Below are 16,582 nucleotides of genomic sequence, written 5' to 3'. Positions count from 1 at the left end.
TTTTTTGTTTGGTTTTTTTTGGTGTTTTTTTGTTTTGTTTTTTTTAATGTCCTATTGCTTTTTAAACATTGGATGGATCAAAATAAAACCTGGTTTGACCAAAGGAGAGTTCGCACTGTTAGACCACGGGGTAGTTACTAACGGTCCATTACTGTTTGCTGTTTACAAGCTCACACTATTAAGATGTTTCTATCTTTGATTTATAAATGCTTTCCAGCTTTCCAAGAGATAAAAGTGAAAACAGAAGCACCTTATTGAAGCAGATTTCAGTAAAGGGCATCTTTTATGTGTCCTCACTTTAGGCAAACTTGTCTCAACTGCCCAGAGGAACATCTGGGATACACTAGATCAGAGCTCTGCTTCAGAAACTAATTGAAAGTATAATCTGATATAAATCTAGATACACATTTAATTTAAAACACTATGTTACATAAAAATGAAACTAAAAGTTCTCAGAGCATGTACCACCCACCTATTCAATTTGGACATAGATGAAATATAGTGCACTCAATTTATAACTGCCTAGGTGATCTTACAGACTTCATAATTTTTCTCCTTTCTTTATGTATCTTCTCTACAGCAGGGGCCAACTGGAGAAGTTTACATTTCATTTTCAGAAGTACAACTGTCCTTGGGTTTTGATAGATTTTTCCCTATTTGTTGTACAATTGAGTCCCCAGATCTCATTTGCTCTCTAATAAACTCAACTAAGCAATACATGATGGGCTTAAATATGTTCATGGGACTAAACTGCTTTTACTATATTTGGGAGGTGAGGGGGGAAGGGGAAGTTAAGTGGTGGTGTGCTACTAAGTAAACAAACACTCCAATTCCTTCCCTCATTTCACTTTTAGATTCTCCAGTGATAATGTGTAAACTTTCCCATATGTCTTAGATTCATATTTGCTAAGCACAGTCAATGCCTTACTACTTTATATTTAATACTTGCTACAAAATAGACCATTCACTACACACTTTTTAGTTTCAGCTTTAACACAGACTGCATAGTTCTGCTATTCTGCTTTCTTACCAGCTGTTGCAGTTATTGGCATAGCTTTAAATTTCACAGAAACATCTGAAAATATTCCCCCAGTTCTGGTCACATTAATGATTGGTCCAACATAGTTTTCAGCAACTCGCACAGCTGAAGCTGAAAGCTGAAGTGTTCCAAAAGCATCATCATTGGCATTGATAATCACATGAGCTATTGTCTCACCCTCTAAGCCAAGTCGAGGAGAATTTATAACTGAAATATAAAGAAAACTCAGTGAGGGGTACCTGAAATGCTTACTATTCATGACTATAGATTTCATAGGCATAACTGTGAGTTTAACTGTCTCTAGTTTTCATAAAAATTATCTTTTTTACAATTGGACAAAGCATAATTCAGATCACATCAAAATACATGCGTTTAAATTATGTCCCGGCAGAATAATCTGTCAGATTATTCTACTGTGCTATGGAGCATGCATGCCACAATTTTATTGAAAAGATGAGGTACTGTAAATTTATCTATTTATTTATCCATAAGCCTAATAGTAAGTTAAAAATAATTTCTGTTTCACTCTTGGTATGATGAAATATAAGTAAGATTTCAACTCCAAGTGGAATTATATTTGAAGTTACCCTTTAATCTGTTGGCAAGGGCAGCAATTAAACATGCCAAGAATTTTTGAAGCACAAATTAGGCTGTCATGACCTGAATTTATCTGAATGAGAAATTAAGTAAAAATTGTCAACACTAAGAAAGAAGCATGTCACTAATTCTACATCATTTGTTCTTTAATAAGACTTTTTTGTATTTGAATAATAAAAACTAGCTTAGTTATTTCCTACTACTGAATTTCCAGAAACAATGATAAATGAGCAGGTGTTCATGCACAAACAAATAATATTTGGCCTGAAAGACCTTGGATAATCAATGCAAAAGCGATAAAGAAATACTCATGCTTTTCCAATAAAATAGTGTGCCAAAGGAAATAAATGCCAACAGGCACGAGTCAGGTAACTAAGAGATATCTTAACTATACAGTGTTTGGCAGAGGTAAAGAGCTCTTAATTTCTCTTACTGCATTTTCCCCTGTTACATATAAATACTAACCTTTACAGTTATATTGTAGGTTTTATGTAAGACACTTACTTGGCCGATCCTGAACTTTCTTGATCAAAACAACACTGGTTAGCTCCACAAAAACAGATTCTGACCTCTCAGGATCATCATCATCCAAAATAGGCAAGGATATTGTGGCCTCACTTTCATTGGTTCCGAAGATCACATAACCTATAATGGGTATATAGTCTTTTCCCTCTATTGCTCTGACAACATCAGGTGGAAGAAAGGGCAACTTTTCTTCATCACCAATAGTTCTGTATTTCACCATTACTGTACCAAGGAGACCACTGCATCTTATAACTGTCAGAGAGATATTTTTTCTTTCTTCCTCAACTCTTATTGGTCTGTTTCGCTCAGAAAAGATGAAGACTCCATATGGATCATCATTTGCTAAAATAGTCAGTGTTGCATTAGTATGATATCCAAGACGACCAAGGGAGACATTGATGATCAAAACTGAAAACATCTTATCCAATTCAGGAACATCATCATCAGAAATCTGTAATGTAATATTTGCTCTCACTTGGCCAACATCAAATGTTACATTCCCATCTGTAGCGATCAGGTCATTGGTAAGATCGCAGACTATGATCCAGTGCAATGTCACCTGAGATAAGGCCCCATGACTTCTCACAACCTAAGAAAAATATATAAAGGCAGATTTTTGTTCTATGAGAAAGAAAAACATAAAAGTGTGAAATGAGGTTAAACAAAGACTCTAACGTGATGATTTAAAGATATGTCTGTGTTTTTAAAACGTGTAATTTTTATTATCTTAGCTCTGTAGAATTTGTATTATCAACACTTATTTTAAGATAGTAGTCCCTTGATTCTAAATAAGTAGAAGATTTTAAGTTTTTGGACATCATTATTATTGGTTTAGTTTCAAGCTGAATAATCTGAAATTAACACTGCATGACTAGAAAAACAAATGTTCATTACAAAGTTGTTATAAATCCCATAGACTAATGACAAGAACATCAGAAGACACCAATAAAAATAGAGAAAAGAGTACAATGCAGCAGTATGAGACTCAAAGCTTTCTAACCTGCAGGACAACATTGCTATCTCCATCTTCAGGCTCAGTTCCATTCACTGAAAGGGATTCGGCACTGAATTCAAACACACCATGAGCATCATCAGAAGCCTCAATTGTCACAAAGATGTGAGATGCAATTCCCAAGCTAGCTGTTAAATGCAAGTTCCAAAAAGGGTTTATATTTCATGTTTTCTTACAAGGAAGAAAAAGAGCTAAAGAAATATGCTACAAAAATACAAAAGAGAGTATGAACTATCTGTGCTGTTTGTCTTTGTTTCTTGTGGGTTTTTTTAGGGTTTTTTTTTTTGTTTTTTCTTTTTTTTTTAAATGCATGTTAACTCCCTGTAAGGAAAAGGAGCTGACTTTCAGTAAGGCAATCGTCTCAGTCCTTCTATGGAACTGTGCAACAAAAAAAAATAATTTTTTATTTTAAGGGAGGAACCAAAATAAAATTATAGGTTTAATGAATGCAAATGGAGAAGCATTTAGGACAGTGAGGTAAACCATAGTATAAGAGGAAAGACGAGTGCCGATCTCATCCTAACACAAACTGGAATAAGAGACAAAAAAATAAGCAAAAAAACTCCACCAAGTACTTCTGAACATATTATCCTGGGTGACATAGATTGCTGCTCAGAGAGAAAAAGAGCCTGGAACTTAATGTAACCATTTCTGTAAACAAGTAAAAGGGAAACAGAATGCCAAAGAAAACAAAAAACAAAAACAAAAACAAATTGAAAAAAAACCTACTCTACTGGCACTCTATGGATGCTCATGTAACATTTTCAAGGCTGCAGGTTTTTTATATGCATAGGGCTTTCCCATATATCATATGCTATTTCCTCGCTTTTTAAAATATTAAATTAACATTGTTTTCTGTATATCATGACATGAATAGAAAAGTGAAGAAATAAAAGAGGAAAAATGAAAAAAATCAAATTACTTCATTAAAAAATCTAACACAACTTATTTTCTTTAAGAGTATTTTTGCTGTGAAGGGATGAAAATTATACATAGAATGTATCAAAGCATACAATCAAGTAGTTTTAAAATTATCTTCAATTTAAAAAGTGCCTTTACTTTTATCTCCCAGGAAAATTTTACAATGTTCAGACAAAGATAATTTTGTAAACTTTAATTCTGCAATTACTATATTGTTTTTTACAATATAGTTTTGATCATGTAAGAATCTGTTGTTCACTGTTATACATTAAACACTGACTGCTAGTGAAATTGCACCTAAATTAAAATGGAAAATAATATTTTTGTAAAACTTTGTGTTAAATCTAAATTAATAATCTCTAACTGCATGTAAAGAAAGTTGTATCAAGCATAGTAATTTATAACAGCTATTACAAAGAAAATGTAGGATTAATCAAAAAACTTACCATGTTGAGGGACAGTTGAAAGGAAGAAATCCATGTTTCCATCACCACTACCACTTCCATCATTTCTAAAGAGCTCAGCAACTTTAAGATGACAGACATACAGATGCATACACATATATACATTTATAAATAAAGGGAAAGCAGAAAGTAATTTAAACATTTCTGGACAACACAAAAAGACAGAGACGTATTCTAGGAAAGTGCCAATTTTCAAAATGAAAGTATACAGAATTTCTACTAAAATCCAGAAAAAATACTGAATATGCTACCTCTTGTTTAATTTATTGCACTGGAAACAGCAAAAGGAAGTCAGATGGAAGGAAAACACATAAAACTTGCTTTTATTTTTTTTTTCCCCCCTTTCCTTCTGTGTTCCCTCTTTCTCAATCCTAATGGCAAAATTAGAAATAGGGCAGGGCCAGAAAGTTGAAAAAAATTGGCAGCTTAACTGATGGAGCCTTTACTCTAAGTTTGTGCTTGCATTGTTGTTAGAAAGCTCAAAAAGATTATGTTCAGGAGGTATCTGTCTCTACTAAATTACCAAAGCTAGCTGTAAGTTTTCTAACCATAAAAAGTCAAAGAGAAAAGTTTGTTTAACTGAAACAAGAACTTGACCAAAAATTACGCATGCATGAAAGCTCTGAAACCTTTATCAAAAGAATCCTAGCATAGGACCACAGTGCCACATTGCACCACAGACATTCGTGTCAATATGATCTAACTTTCCAGGAGGCATCACACTTGCAGTTCTGAATTGCTTAGAAAAATAATGTCAGTTAGTTAAAAGGGCACTTTATGGCTCTCAAAATTTTTAATTACTTATTTTCCTCCATCCAGGAGGTATCGCCCTTAAAAACATTTTGCAATGGAAATAAATTCTGTAAAGTAAATGTGATTTTTCAAGGAGCACTTGCCATGATGCTTGCCAACAGTTGTAAAACTAATATCTCACAGCAGGATTTACACTACTTCCAGCTAGTTATCCAACTCAGTTAAACTCCCCAGGCATCTCAAAACTCAAAATTTTCTAATGGTATAATTCATTGGAATCAGTTATGAGCCAGTTTATTGCAATTTCTCCAATTTCACTCAAGTGGTAGATAAAAAGCACACCTTTGGCTGTTAAACCTTAAATACTGACAACTTAAAAAAAATTTTTTTTTTTTATATTACTTTAATTCTCTCCACCAACTATCAAATTATGTAATTAAAAAAGCTGCAACTGCCTTTGAATGCATAATAGTAATATCCTTTCTTTGAGATCTGGTTCTTTACAGTAGTGATCAAAAAAACATTTGAATGAAAGTTTTTTCCTAAAAAGAATAGCTGCTGTCTGGAGGGTGTGTCTTTAGAAAGAACATGGAAATAGTTCACAAGGGTAGATTTTAAGGTATGAATAAAGATCATGAAAATAGAACCAGTGGATTGATGTATGAGTCTTACCTCCTCCCTCTGGGTTCAACAGCTCCACTTTAAAAGTTTTTTCTAATTCAGGAATAGAATTGTCAGTGATGTTAACAGCAAAGTACTTGTATCGTTCTCCAGGCTGAAATTCCAGTGAGCCCCAAACAGCCTGAAATATGACAAGTCTTCACAGTTTTTTTCAAGTTTAGTGTTTTCATCCAAATGAAAAAAGAAATACAGCCTCAATTCTTTTTGTCTTCATCAAAACATCTATTTTTCTTCACTTTAATTTTAAAAATTCTGCTGAGTCTTTGCTATTGCTATTTTAAGAAACAGCAATCTAAATTCACTGAATTATGAGCATCTTCATTTACCTAAATTTTTCTGCACAAACAGCAATCAGATAAACAGATAAACTATATTGTTGAATATGTACAAATCCAAATATGTACAAATATAATCTTCACCTGCATATGCACCTGTATGATCATATAGAGTCTGATACACTTAGAAACAATAGGAAATATCCATTCTTGGTGCATTCACAGTTTTCTTAAGGATATCAAAATCAAACCCAGAGGCTTTTCCTAGGAAACACAATGCACAGGAAGGAGGCAAAAGGCACATAGTGATTTATATTTTTATAGTGAGTACTATGCATCTATGGCAACATCATAATAAAACTGTTCCTGTGAAAACAATCACAGCTGAGCTAAAATATTCAAACCAATGGCTACTTCCAGGACAAGTAGCTCTAATTAAATTCTAAAATAATTACACACCTTGGCAACAGCCATACCTGATAATCTTTAGGACTGAAAGCTGTAAGTGGCACTGTCCTGTAATCCATAAGAACTGTTCCAAGCAGCCCTTGTGCACGAACTACCAATAATTGGATCTGTCCAACTTCTTCTTTAACAGTGATATGGGGCACAGTAGAGGCTGGCAGAATCATTTCATCACTGGGCTGAGGTGGTGGCCCCACTGAGAACTGCAGTAGACCTGAAAGACAAAAAATATTATTTACATGGCTTCTCATACCAAATCCAAATTATAATAATAAAAAATGTACACAAAAATATTTATAATATATATTTTTAAAGTTTATGAAATTTAAAAGCTATCAATATGCCTTTAGGACTCAATCATGCTATTTTCAAGAATGTGCTATGTACCATTCTCTCTCTCACTGATATTCATGTTAGTCTTAAAAAAAAAAACATCATAAGAATGAATTCAACTCTTCCCAAAAGAACCTAAATGTCATAATATTGAGTACTTAGTACAATAGTAGGCATGCTTAAATGCCTCTCTCTGTTACAAATTCTCATTTCACAAAAAATGGCATAGAATCAACAACATTCAATTTGGTTTTCTCGCAAAAGGGGATGATCATGTTTGGTCCAGGCAGCTTTAACGTCTTTTTTGCAGTATTCTCAAGAGTAAGTAATTAGACTTTCATTCTTGTATAAAAATAATGAATTAATCTCAAGTTAGCTAAAATGTAATACTTGACATTGCTTCCTCATCTATCTAGGCTAGGCAAATTTTTACCTCTTGAGCTAGAAGTATACATAAATCTGCAATAAGACTGTATCATCTTCAACATTGTTACCATATGGGTGGTCACTGGCTTTAATGCTGATGTCAGTAGTTTCCTTTTCTGGATCTATACTTGCTCCACTGGTAGGAGTTGAACCTAGTTTTCCATCTCCAGACACTGCAGAGACTAATGTCACACGGAAATACTCATTTAGCTCCGGAATGTCATCATCAATAACATGCAAATTTAAGACCTAGAGAAGGATCAAATCATGGAGAAATCAAACTATGCAACATACATCCCTTAAGGGTTTTATGACCCTTTAAACAAATAAGATTTTAGTCAATCAGCTGCATCTGCTGTGAGTTCAGAAAGTAATGTAAAGAACATTTTTTCCCTCCATGTAATTTAACCTTGTTCTAAACCTTAAGTTTAGAATATCAGTTCCAAAAACATCTTTACCAAGCTGTCAGAGATGTTACAGCAATTAATCTAATTTAGACAGCAAGTGAAGTGAACTTTCAATGCCACCTGACACTTGAGGTTACAGATCATATTATCTTGTGTAATCTGCTCTGCATAGGCTAATGTATTAAATTCAGACAATTCCATCTTTCTGTATACTGTGATAAGATTTGACAAATACACAGGAGAAAAATTGTAGGTAGCTGATCATATTTAGAGTCATGGGAATGAGTAGTTTAAAAATATCTACAGAAGTTCCCTTAAGATTTTTCACCTGATGAGCAACTACTCTCAGTCTGCTTCTTAGGGCCATGACCATTAGGTCCTCTGTATGTAGACTGAATCTACAAAGCAAGCAGAAGGGTTCACCAGGTCTTTTCTGCAATTTTATACAATAAACCAGACATCATCCATGCTGCCAGAGTGGAAAAGCTCAGCAAATTTAACTTTAAATGTTATGTTTAACTTTAAATGTTTATGTTTATGTTTAACTGTATGTAATGCAGTAATATATTTCATTAGAGAATTAAAGATAAATAAAATGCCAGGAGCCTACTATTACCAAAAATCACAAGTTTTTGCCAAGCTGTAGTCAGTTACATTGGTTAACGGGGACCAGATCCACAGTTCTAAGTGAAGCACTGGGATCTTTCCAAAAATTATATCAGTAGGTTTCATTCAATCCCTACTGACTTCAGCAGAATGATAGAAGTGAAATTAAAGACAATATTTTCAATCCACCCTTTCTATTTAAAAAACACTAATAGAAAACACAATGAACTTCCTACAGGATTGTCGTCCCACACCTCTTCTTCAAATAAATGTGAAATTCCTGTGCTGTGGGTTAGAGTCAAATTCACAGAAATAGATTAATTAAAACAGACAGAATGTGGTAAATAGTTGCAAAGACATTTGATTACAGCAATGAAGTTAACTGCTGTCTATTTAATTGTTGTGGAGATAAAAACTGATCTCCATATGATCAAGACCTGATCATACTCCAATTTCAAAAGTCACTGGATCCACTATTCAAGCCCAGGACTACCTGTACTTGAAGGACATTGATAAATATACATATATCTTATATATATATACATATATAGATATAAAAATATATTTTATGTGCATTAAATGTGAAATTATGTGCATTTAAGCATTCATGCATGCACAGTAATGCCTGAAGTAAGATGTATACAGATATACAGGGGTCTATCCTATCACTTATTAGATGCCAAAGATGAAAAAATCCTTGAAAAACGTAGTAAAAGCCATGTGAAGGAAAGACTGTTTAGTATGAAAACCAGTCAAGCATCCTCAGAAGGTGTTTTCCAGCAGGTTTGCAAAGGACAGGATGAATAGTTAATAGGAAGGTAGGGTTTACCTCTGATCTCTGCCAAGGAAGGAATGTGATAGTGCCACTGCTGTTAGAAAAATCGCTAACAGAGTAATTAATGCCCCTGGAATCAACCTGTGAGATAATGTAATTTATATACACATAGTCTAGGGCTCCCCTCGTACGCTCCACGACACAGGATATAGTGGAACCCTCATCAGCAGCCTGGAAGAAAGCAAGAAATTGACATATTTATTATGATCAAAGTAAATCAAAGGAATAAATGTAAAACACTGAATTCCCTATTGCTATTCAAATGTTCAACAATTTTTTATTGCTGTCATTTTACTTTCAGCACTTTAGAAGTGATAGGAAGCTGAAACTGATGTTGGTGGTGGTCAGAACAATCTTAATGGAAATTGCAATAGCTTCTAGCATCTTCTGAGGTCTGAGGTCACCCAGTAACTGTAGCCTGTAGTTTCTTTTGGACACAAAAACAGAATCAGTATGTTTGAAATGTGTCTATCAAAAGTGAAAGACTACACTGTTTTATATTAATGCCAATTATTTTAATTGCAAATTAAAGAAATATTAGGATTCTTCCTTTCCCAGACTAAAAACACCTTGGAAAACAAACTAGATATTTTTAAAAAGCTATCCTATCATCATTCCAGAAAGACTGAAAAACTTTTTGTTCTACAGTACACTCTGAAATTCTGTCTTCACAACATGCCTTCATGAACATGCCTTCAGCAGCAACAATTTCATATATTTGGAACAAATCAGGTATTGATATTGGCCAAGTATATTAAAAAATTATGATCATCAAACTAAAATAGAAAATAATTTTATTTCAAAGTTATCAGAACGACTAAAGCTATCTTAAGCATTAGATAAATTTCAGAGCTGCTTGCTAACACAGTGCAGATACTGAATGCACCTTCAGCTGCTTAGCAGACAGATACAGACATAAGGAAATTAAACTACTGATAAAACAGTGCTATAAGATAAAGGCGAAACAATTAACATGCCACATAAATTTTTAATTTTGTTTCATGGTTGGTTGCTGATCTGTGGCATCACAGAATTATCAGTGGCATTTGAAACTGAAGGAATCCATTATGATAGCAGATGGTAGGCATCTGGAAAGCAAACTGAAAACTAGCATCACTCAGGCAAGATAGTTGATTTCTAAGACATCATCTAAGGACTTCAGTTAGAAAGGATGTACTTAAGAGGTCATAAGAGTTGTAAAATTGAAAGCATTAAGAATTTGTTTTCCAAAATAATCTAATAATAATAGAAATGAGTATCATGTCTTTCATAATGATTTAAAAACTAACAATTAATTATGTTTATTGCAATCCCCTCAAAAAAAGATTAAAGTTTATATACTGCATATATGGTGGCCACCACCACAGAAAATCTAATTAATAAAACCAGCAACTTCCAGCCAGTATCTAGTGAATTCATATCAAATACAATGATGATAATGATGATGAAGTAATTATAAGGGAGGGAACAACTGGAACAGAACCCAGGAGAAACAAGTGCTGCACAGCACAATTGTCCACCACTCGCTGACCAACACCCAGCCCATTTCCAAACAATGACCAACTGCCCTCCAGGTAACTCCCTCCGTTTATACACTGGGCATGGCATTCTATAGTATGGAATGTTCTTTTGGCCAATTCAGCTGTCCTGGACATGCTCCTTCACAGCTTTTTGTGCAGCTCCTCACTAGCATAGCATGAGGCACAGAAGCTTTTGACTCAGTTGAAGCCCTGCTTAGCAACAGCCAAACTCTCCCTGTGATATCAACATCTCAACCTGAATCCAAAACACAGAACTGTACCAGATACTAAGAAGAAAATGAAGTCTCTCCAAGACAACATCAGGTAACAGTTACAGAAGTACAGGAAAAAAACTGTTCTAGGAAATTTTAAGACTCAGTCTTCAGTTTATGCAATAAAATAGATTTTCTTAATAAAAATAATTTGAAGGGATTAAAAAAAAAAGTGATGTTGCAAATGCCAGTGTGACTGAGGCTATATAAACAGAACTTACACAATTCCAAGTTCTAGAAAACTTTGCTTAACTACAAAAACTAAAAATGTGGAATCAAAGCCCTTCAAAGGTTAGTTAGCCTTGCCATTAGTTTGATTGCGTCTAAAATTTCTTCTGCAGTTTTCCTTATGAGCATCTTACCTCAGGAATACATGCTCCAGTGAAGCCAAATAAACCATTAGCATTATCACTTTTCTGTATTCTTAATCTTGCTGTAGTGTTTTCTTGTGAAATTCGAGCTCCACCACAAACAGAAATGAGCCTTAGGATGAATAACTCCTCCCCTTCTTCCTCTTTGTCATCCTTTGCAGACACAATGAATGATTTATTGTTTTCTCCTTGCCGATACTCCAAATACCCAGAGACAGGATGCACATCACTCTTTGCAGGAGTTGCATGGAGTTCATAGATCTCTGCTTGTGTCAATTTTCTCTCATAAAGCCTTACATCCTGCATTAAACCCGTGTACCTGCTGTTGCCATTGATTCCAGCTCCAATTCTCATTATACCTGGACCTGAGAAGAAAATCAGAATTTTCTCATGTTTTTGGTTATTTCTTTTCAAAATAGCTAATCTATGCAATTATTTAAAAATCTATGGTAAGTTGTTTACTGTACCTCAGTTAGTAATAATATTGATCTTGAAATGTAGACTGGGAGGCTTTTGAAGCCTCATCTCAGTGTTACAGGTAGATCATTACAGGTCAAATTCCTTTCTACACCATTCATGTTTTTCATCCTACTAATATTATCTGCACCCTGTTATTATCTCAAATTTTAATGAATCTTGGATACTTCTCTCTTTCCATTAAAAATTTTAAGAGCTCAGATGCAGTCCGTCTCACTTTTGTTGTTCCAAACACTTGCTGTACCCATTCTGTATCTTTGTATATTTAATGTGTCCTCTGCTAAGACAGAGAATCCATTCTGACGATCAAAGTATGAGCCACATTTGACATGCTTGTACCCTAATGCACAGGAAGGGGGGCTTAAGGGGGACTTTCATGTTTCTTTCCAAACAACTATCCTACTCAGCAAGTCAGACTATGACAGTTCTACTTTTGAAAAATATACAAAGCTGGTAGCTCATTCCTATCACTCTAAAAGAACATAGAATATATCTCTTCAGCTGTTTTCTGATTTTGGAAGAAAATGTGCCGCTGAGCGTAACTTCTAGAAACAAGCAACCACAACAACTGCTAATGGTCCCAAGACACAAGGCAGAGGATGGTGAGGCTAGAGTACACTCACTTTAGTATCCAGCATTAAATGGGGAGAGATTACAGCCTTAGCTTACACTTGGAGTATCTACAGACAGAGCACACACCATCTCCAGTAATATGGAAAATCTGCAATGACTCAGACATATTCTTCTAGCAACAAAAGCCTTACTGCATTTCATGCCTGTTTTAGAAACTGAGGGGGAAAAATTCCTTCCCAAACTACAGTACTTCACATTTCATGGCAGTTATTAATGGCAAGGGCACTACCTTGTTGCAGAGGAACTACTTTTTTGCAGAGGCTAAATTTCTTAGACTTCAACTATCAGGAAATTAAAGGCAGAAATAAAATCCTACACTCAAGAATTAATGACATCTCTTCTTCATGCTCGATTTATGTTTGTGCACATATATGCATGTAAATGCATATGCATGTAAATGTATATGCATTTAACATCACTGCATGTTTTTTTAATTTTCCATCTTTGATTACAGAGGAGATTGTATTCAAGAATTTGATAATCACTCACTGCCTATCCCCATGAAAGAAAACCGGTGAAACTGATGGGGAAAGAAAGAAAGGAAAAGAATGTAGACTACTGCTATTAAAAAAAAAAAAGCACATGGAAGAGTGAGGAACTGCAAAATAAAGAGTAAATGTAAATTTATTCCCACCATACAATACCTGACTCGATAAAGCAATTATTGTAATGCTCATTGGTATGCTAGTTGAGTGTAAAAGTCCATAATGGTTACATATGACTAAGTCACATCCGAGAATAGCAAATTAAAGGAATTGAAGTACACATCCTAAAATTATTTGGAACATCATTAAACATATCGTCAAAATTTTCGTATACCATGTAAATACATGCTAAAGTAAATTTAACTCTGAAAAATTCTATTGCTTACAAAATACTGATTTACATGCAATATCATACACAATTCGAATCAAAAAAATTACTGTATTTTGTTTTAGAAATCGAGAGGAAAAATTCTTTCCTAGCCACAGGACTTCAAATCTAATGAAAATTATTAATTATAAATAAATAAATAAATAAATAAATAAATATATGCATTATAAACATACATGTAGAAATATAATTATTAATTATTATTTAAAAATTATTGCAATCCTAGCTCTTACAGTTCTGATGCTTTTTGAAAATTTCCCAGCTCTTATTTCCATTTATATGTTTTTTTAAAAACCCTAGAATTTTCTATATATTGCTTTTAACTAACTAATCAGACATGATAATTACAGAATCTTGCATACATCTTTCAAGGAGCTGGACTCTTCCACATTTTGTAGAACTTCACATATGAAGAAAAATAATACAACCTATTGGCTCACCATCAGCAATTGCTTCTCCTTTAAGGCTCTTAATTCCTCCTAGAACTGGAATTCCATCCATGTAAAATTCAATAATACTTTCATCCAGAGTAATCAGAATGTGAACCCAAGTACTTTCATCCAGATATTTCAGGACTGCTGCTTTGGCTATGTATGTCATATTGGATCCTAATGCTGTATAATGAAGCACCATAGAAACATGAGAATCATTTGTTTGGATTTTCACACCATAATATAAGGTCGCATTACCATCATCCTTTTCAACTATGTAACCATCAGTATTGACATTAGGAATTAACCATGCTGAAAATGTAAAATTAGTTACTGCAGTATTTCCATTGTATGGGTATTCCACACCAATAATTCCAAATGCATCCTCTTTTCCACTGAAATACAAAGCATCTGTTCCACTGTGACGGCGTCTCATGTGTGGCTGAGATTGTACCGAACTTGGAAATGATCCCAGCAACAAAAGATCTACCATTGATGGTAATCCATCTTGAAATGTACTGGATAGTATTTCCCAGCCTAAACGGACAACACCAAAAGTGCCTTGTTGTCTCCAGATAGTGAAGTCTGTAATATAGGAAAGATCATCTTCAGAAAGAACATCTTCTGCTATCTCTCTGTCCTGACTCTCTGGATCTATAACGAAGACTCCAAAAGGGTCATCATTGAAAGGGATCATCACAGTCACAGCAAGGCTTGTTTCAGATAACTGTCCACCAGGACCAGGAGACCCACCTATATAATGGAAGTTAAGAGTAGAAGTTATTTGTCTGAAAAAAGTTACCAAGTATTTTAAAATGTTTAGACAAACTATCTTTTTAAATAGGCCTAAATCTTCTTTAAAGAGTCTCTAAACTCTTAAAAATTTCTCCAAATTTAAGATTAACATAAATTAACTGTATTGGTTTTAAAACACTACAGACAACAATTTCATAGAGAACAAGCCATGTTATTTTTCAATCACAGAACATAACTGTCTTTCAGTTAAAACAAGATTAACTCAGATTTCCTGAATTAGTAATGAGATAGGTTGCTTTTGTTTCATTTGAAAAACATGGGGTCAATTAATTTCTCATTGTACTCCAGGACTTACACAAATACAAAATGGCAACATTTGGTTCATTGCCTCCAAATAAGCAGAGATTACAATGCAAAATCAGTAACCAGTTGAGAGTTAAAACTGCTCCTAAGTCCTGCCATTAGTCACCTACTTCTCCACAGTAAGATCATGGTGTGACTGTAGGGCCTCCATGCACCCCTAAGTAGGAAATCTGTACATACATACGGATGTCACTTACAGAAATGTCAACACATTTTCAATTGTGTCTTGGCACAGAAGACAATAATAGTACAGAAGTGGAAGGAGTCCAGCAGATTTGGAACAATACTCAGTAGCAGGCCTGTAAAGTTGTAATTTAAGTGATATGAAGTGGTGACTATTTGTATTTTACAGAAATTTCTAGAAGAAAAGCAAACAAACCAGCCAATCTCCATTATGGTAGATATGCATAACCTTTAATACCTTCATCTTTTCAGCTCTACACAAAGCTCTGAAATCACTTAAAGGCATCTTTTTTTAAAGGCCATATTCCAAAATGGTGTTCATATACCTAAATTAAAGTATCAATGAAAAATAAAATCTAAAATCTCACCAGAAAAGTATAGAATGCCATAGGCATCAAGGCAAAGCGCTTTCCAGGATTTTTTTCTTTCTGATTGAGTAAATATAATTATTTTCTACCAGATAGGAAGGGAATGGTTATACAGAAATACCTGAAATGTTCACCAACTTTAAAATGTAAAATTCATTGAATTCAGGAATTTTATCTGAAACAGCATGGAGCACTATCAGCTTTGATTCTTCACCATCCATGAAGTACACAGTCCCAGAAGTTTCATAGAACTCTTCTCCTGGCTTCAGTGTAGAATCATTATGAAACAGCTGCCAGGTTAAGGAGACGTTCCCAAAGTGTCCTCTATGTCTCAAAACCCTGTTCAGAGATACAGAAAGAGTGATTGTGCTGGCAGGTATCCATCACCATTTTCCATTAACAATGGAAAACATGGACTAATCATCCTTACTGTGGGAAATAATATGCATTGCTCTAAATAACCACAAATAACAAATAGAACCACGTACAATAATACAATCTTCTTAAAGGCACTGCAATTTCACAACATAATTCTACATCAAGGTATACCACAGACACCTTAGAAAGAAAGTCATCAATGAAGGTACATGCAAAATAATACTGTTTGGATGAACATCAGTTTGTCTTTCATCTCTATTTTTCAATAATAAAAATGAATGTATAGTTCAGCATTAACATTAAAAATTAACATTAAAAATTGAGTTAACTAACCACTCTTAGAGGAGAAAGAAAAGCCATTTACCTGCAATTTTTTTTTCCCTTCAAGGTGCCTTAACTTTTGTATTGGTATTTAATTTGAGTTATACACTAGGTCCTTCACAAATCAGATTATTCCATATTAAGAATTTAGTAAATACAAAAAACTTTTTATTTGTTTGCACAGCTATCTGGTAGCATTTTTTTACCAATTTCCAAAAGGTATTATAAATAAAAACTGAAAAACTGAACTGAACATAAAGAAGTTCCTTTATTAGCAAAATATGTTTATACATTCAA

At 34.1% G+C, this 16,582-nt stretch overlaps 1 protein-coding gene across 1 annotated transcript in view; it reads right to left on the bottom strand.

Annotated features, from left to right (window-relative positions):
• ADGRV1 (adhesion G protein-coupled receptor V1) overlaps positions 1–16,582 on the bottom strand; it is a 267,302-nt gene that overhangs the window by 202,686 nt on the left and 48,034 nt on the right. Inside the window, exons 20-30 of the mRNA XM_056514381.1 lie at positions 15,708–15,925; positions 13,926–14,669; positions 11,494–11,867; positions 9,334–9,510; positions 7,560–7,740; positions 6,744–6,946; positions 5,984–6,113; positions 4,541–4,621; positions 3,162–3,301; positions 2,141–2,750; positions 1,031–1,246 (exon numbers count right to left, since the gene is read on the bottom strand). Coding sequence (XP_056370356.1) covers positions 1,031–1,246; positions 2,141–2,750; positions 3,162–3,301; positions 4,541–4,621; positions 5,984–6,113; positions 6,744–6,946; positions 7,560–7,740; positions 9,334–9,510; positions 11,494–11,867; positions 13,926–14,669; positions 15,708–15,925 — 3,074 coding nt within the window. The remainder of the gene's footprint in view (positions 1–1,030; positions 1,247–2,140; positions 2,751–3,161; positions 3,302–4,540; positions 4,622–5,983; positions 6,114–6,743; positions 6,947–7,559; positions 7,741–9,333; positions 9,511–11,493; positions 11,868–13,925; positions 14,670–15,707; positions 15,926–16,582) is intronic.

This window comes from Oenanthe melanoleuca, chromosome Z, assembly GCF_029582105.1.
Source record: "Oenanthe melanoleuca isolate GR-GAL-2019-014 chromosome Z, OMel1.0, whole genome shotgun sequence".
Lineage (NCBI taxonomy): Eukaryota > Metazoa > Chordata > Aves > Passeriformes > Muscicapidae > Oenanthe > Oenanthe melanoleuca.
This window is presented reverse-complemented; position numbering and strand designations above follow the sequence as displayed.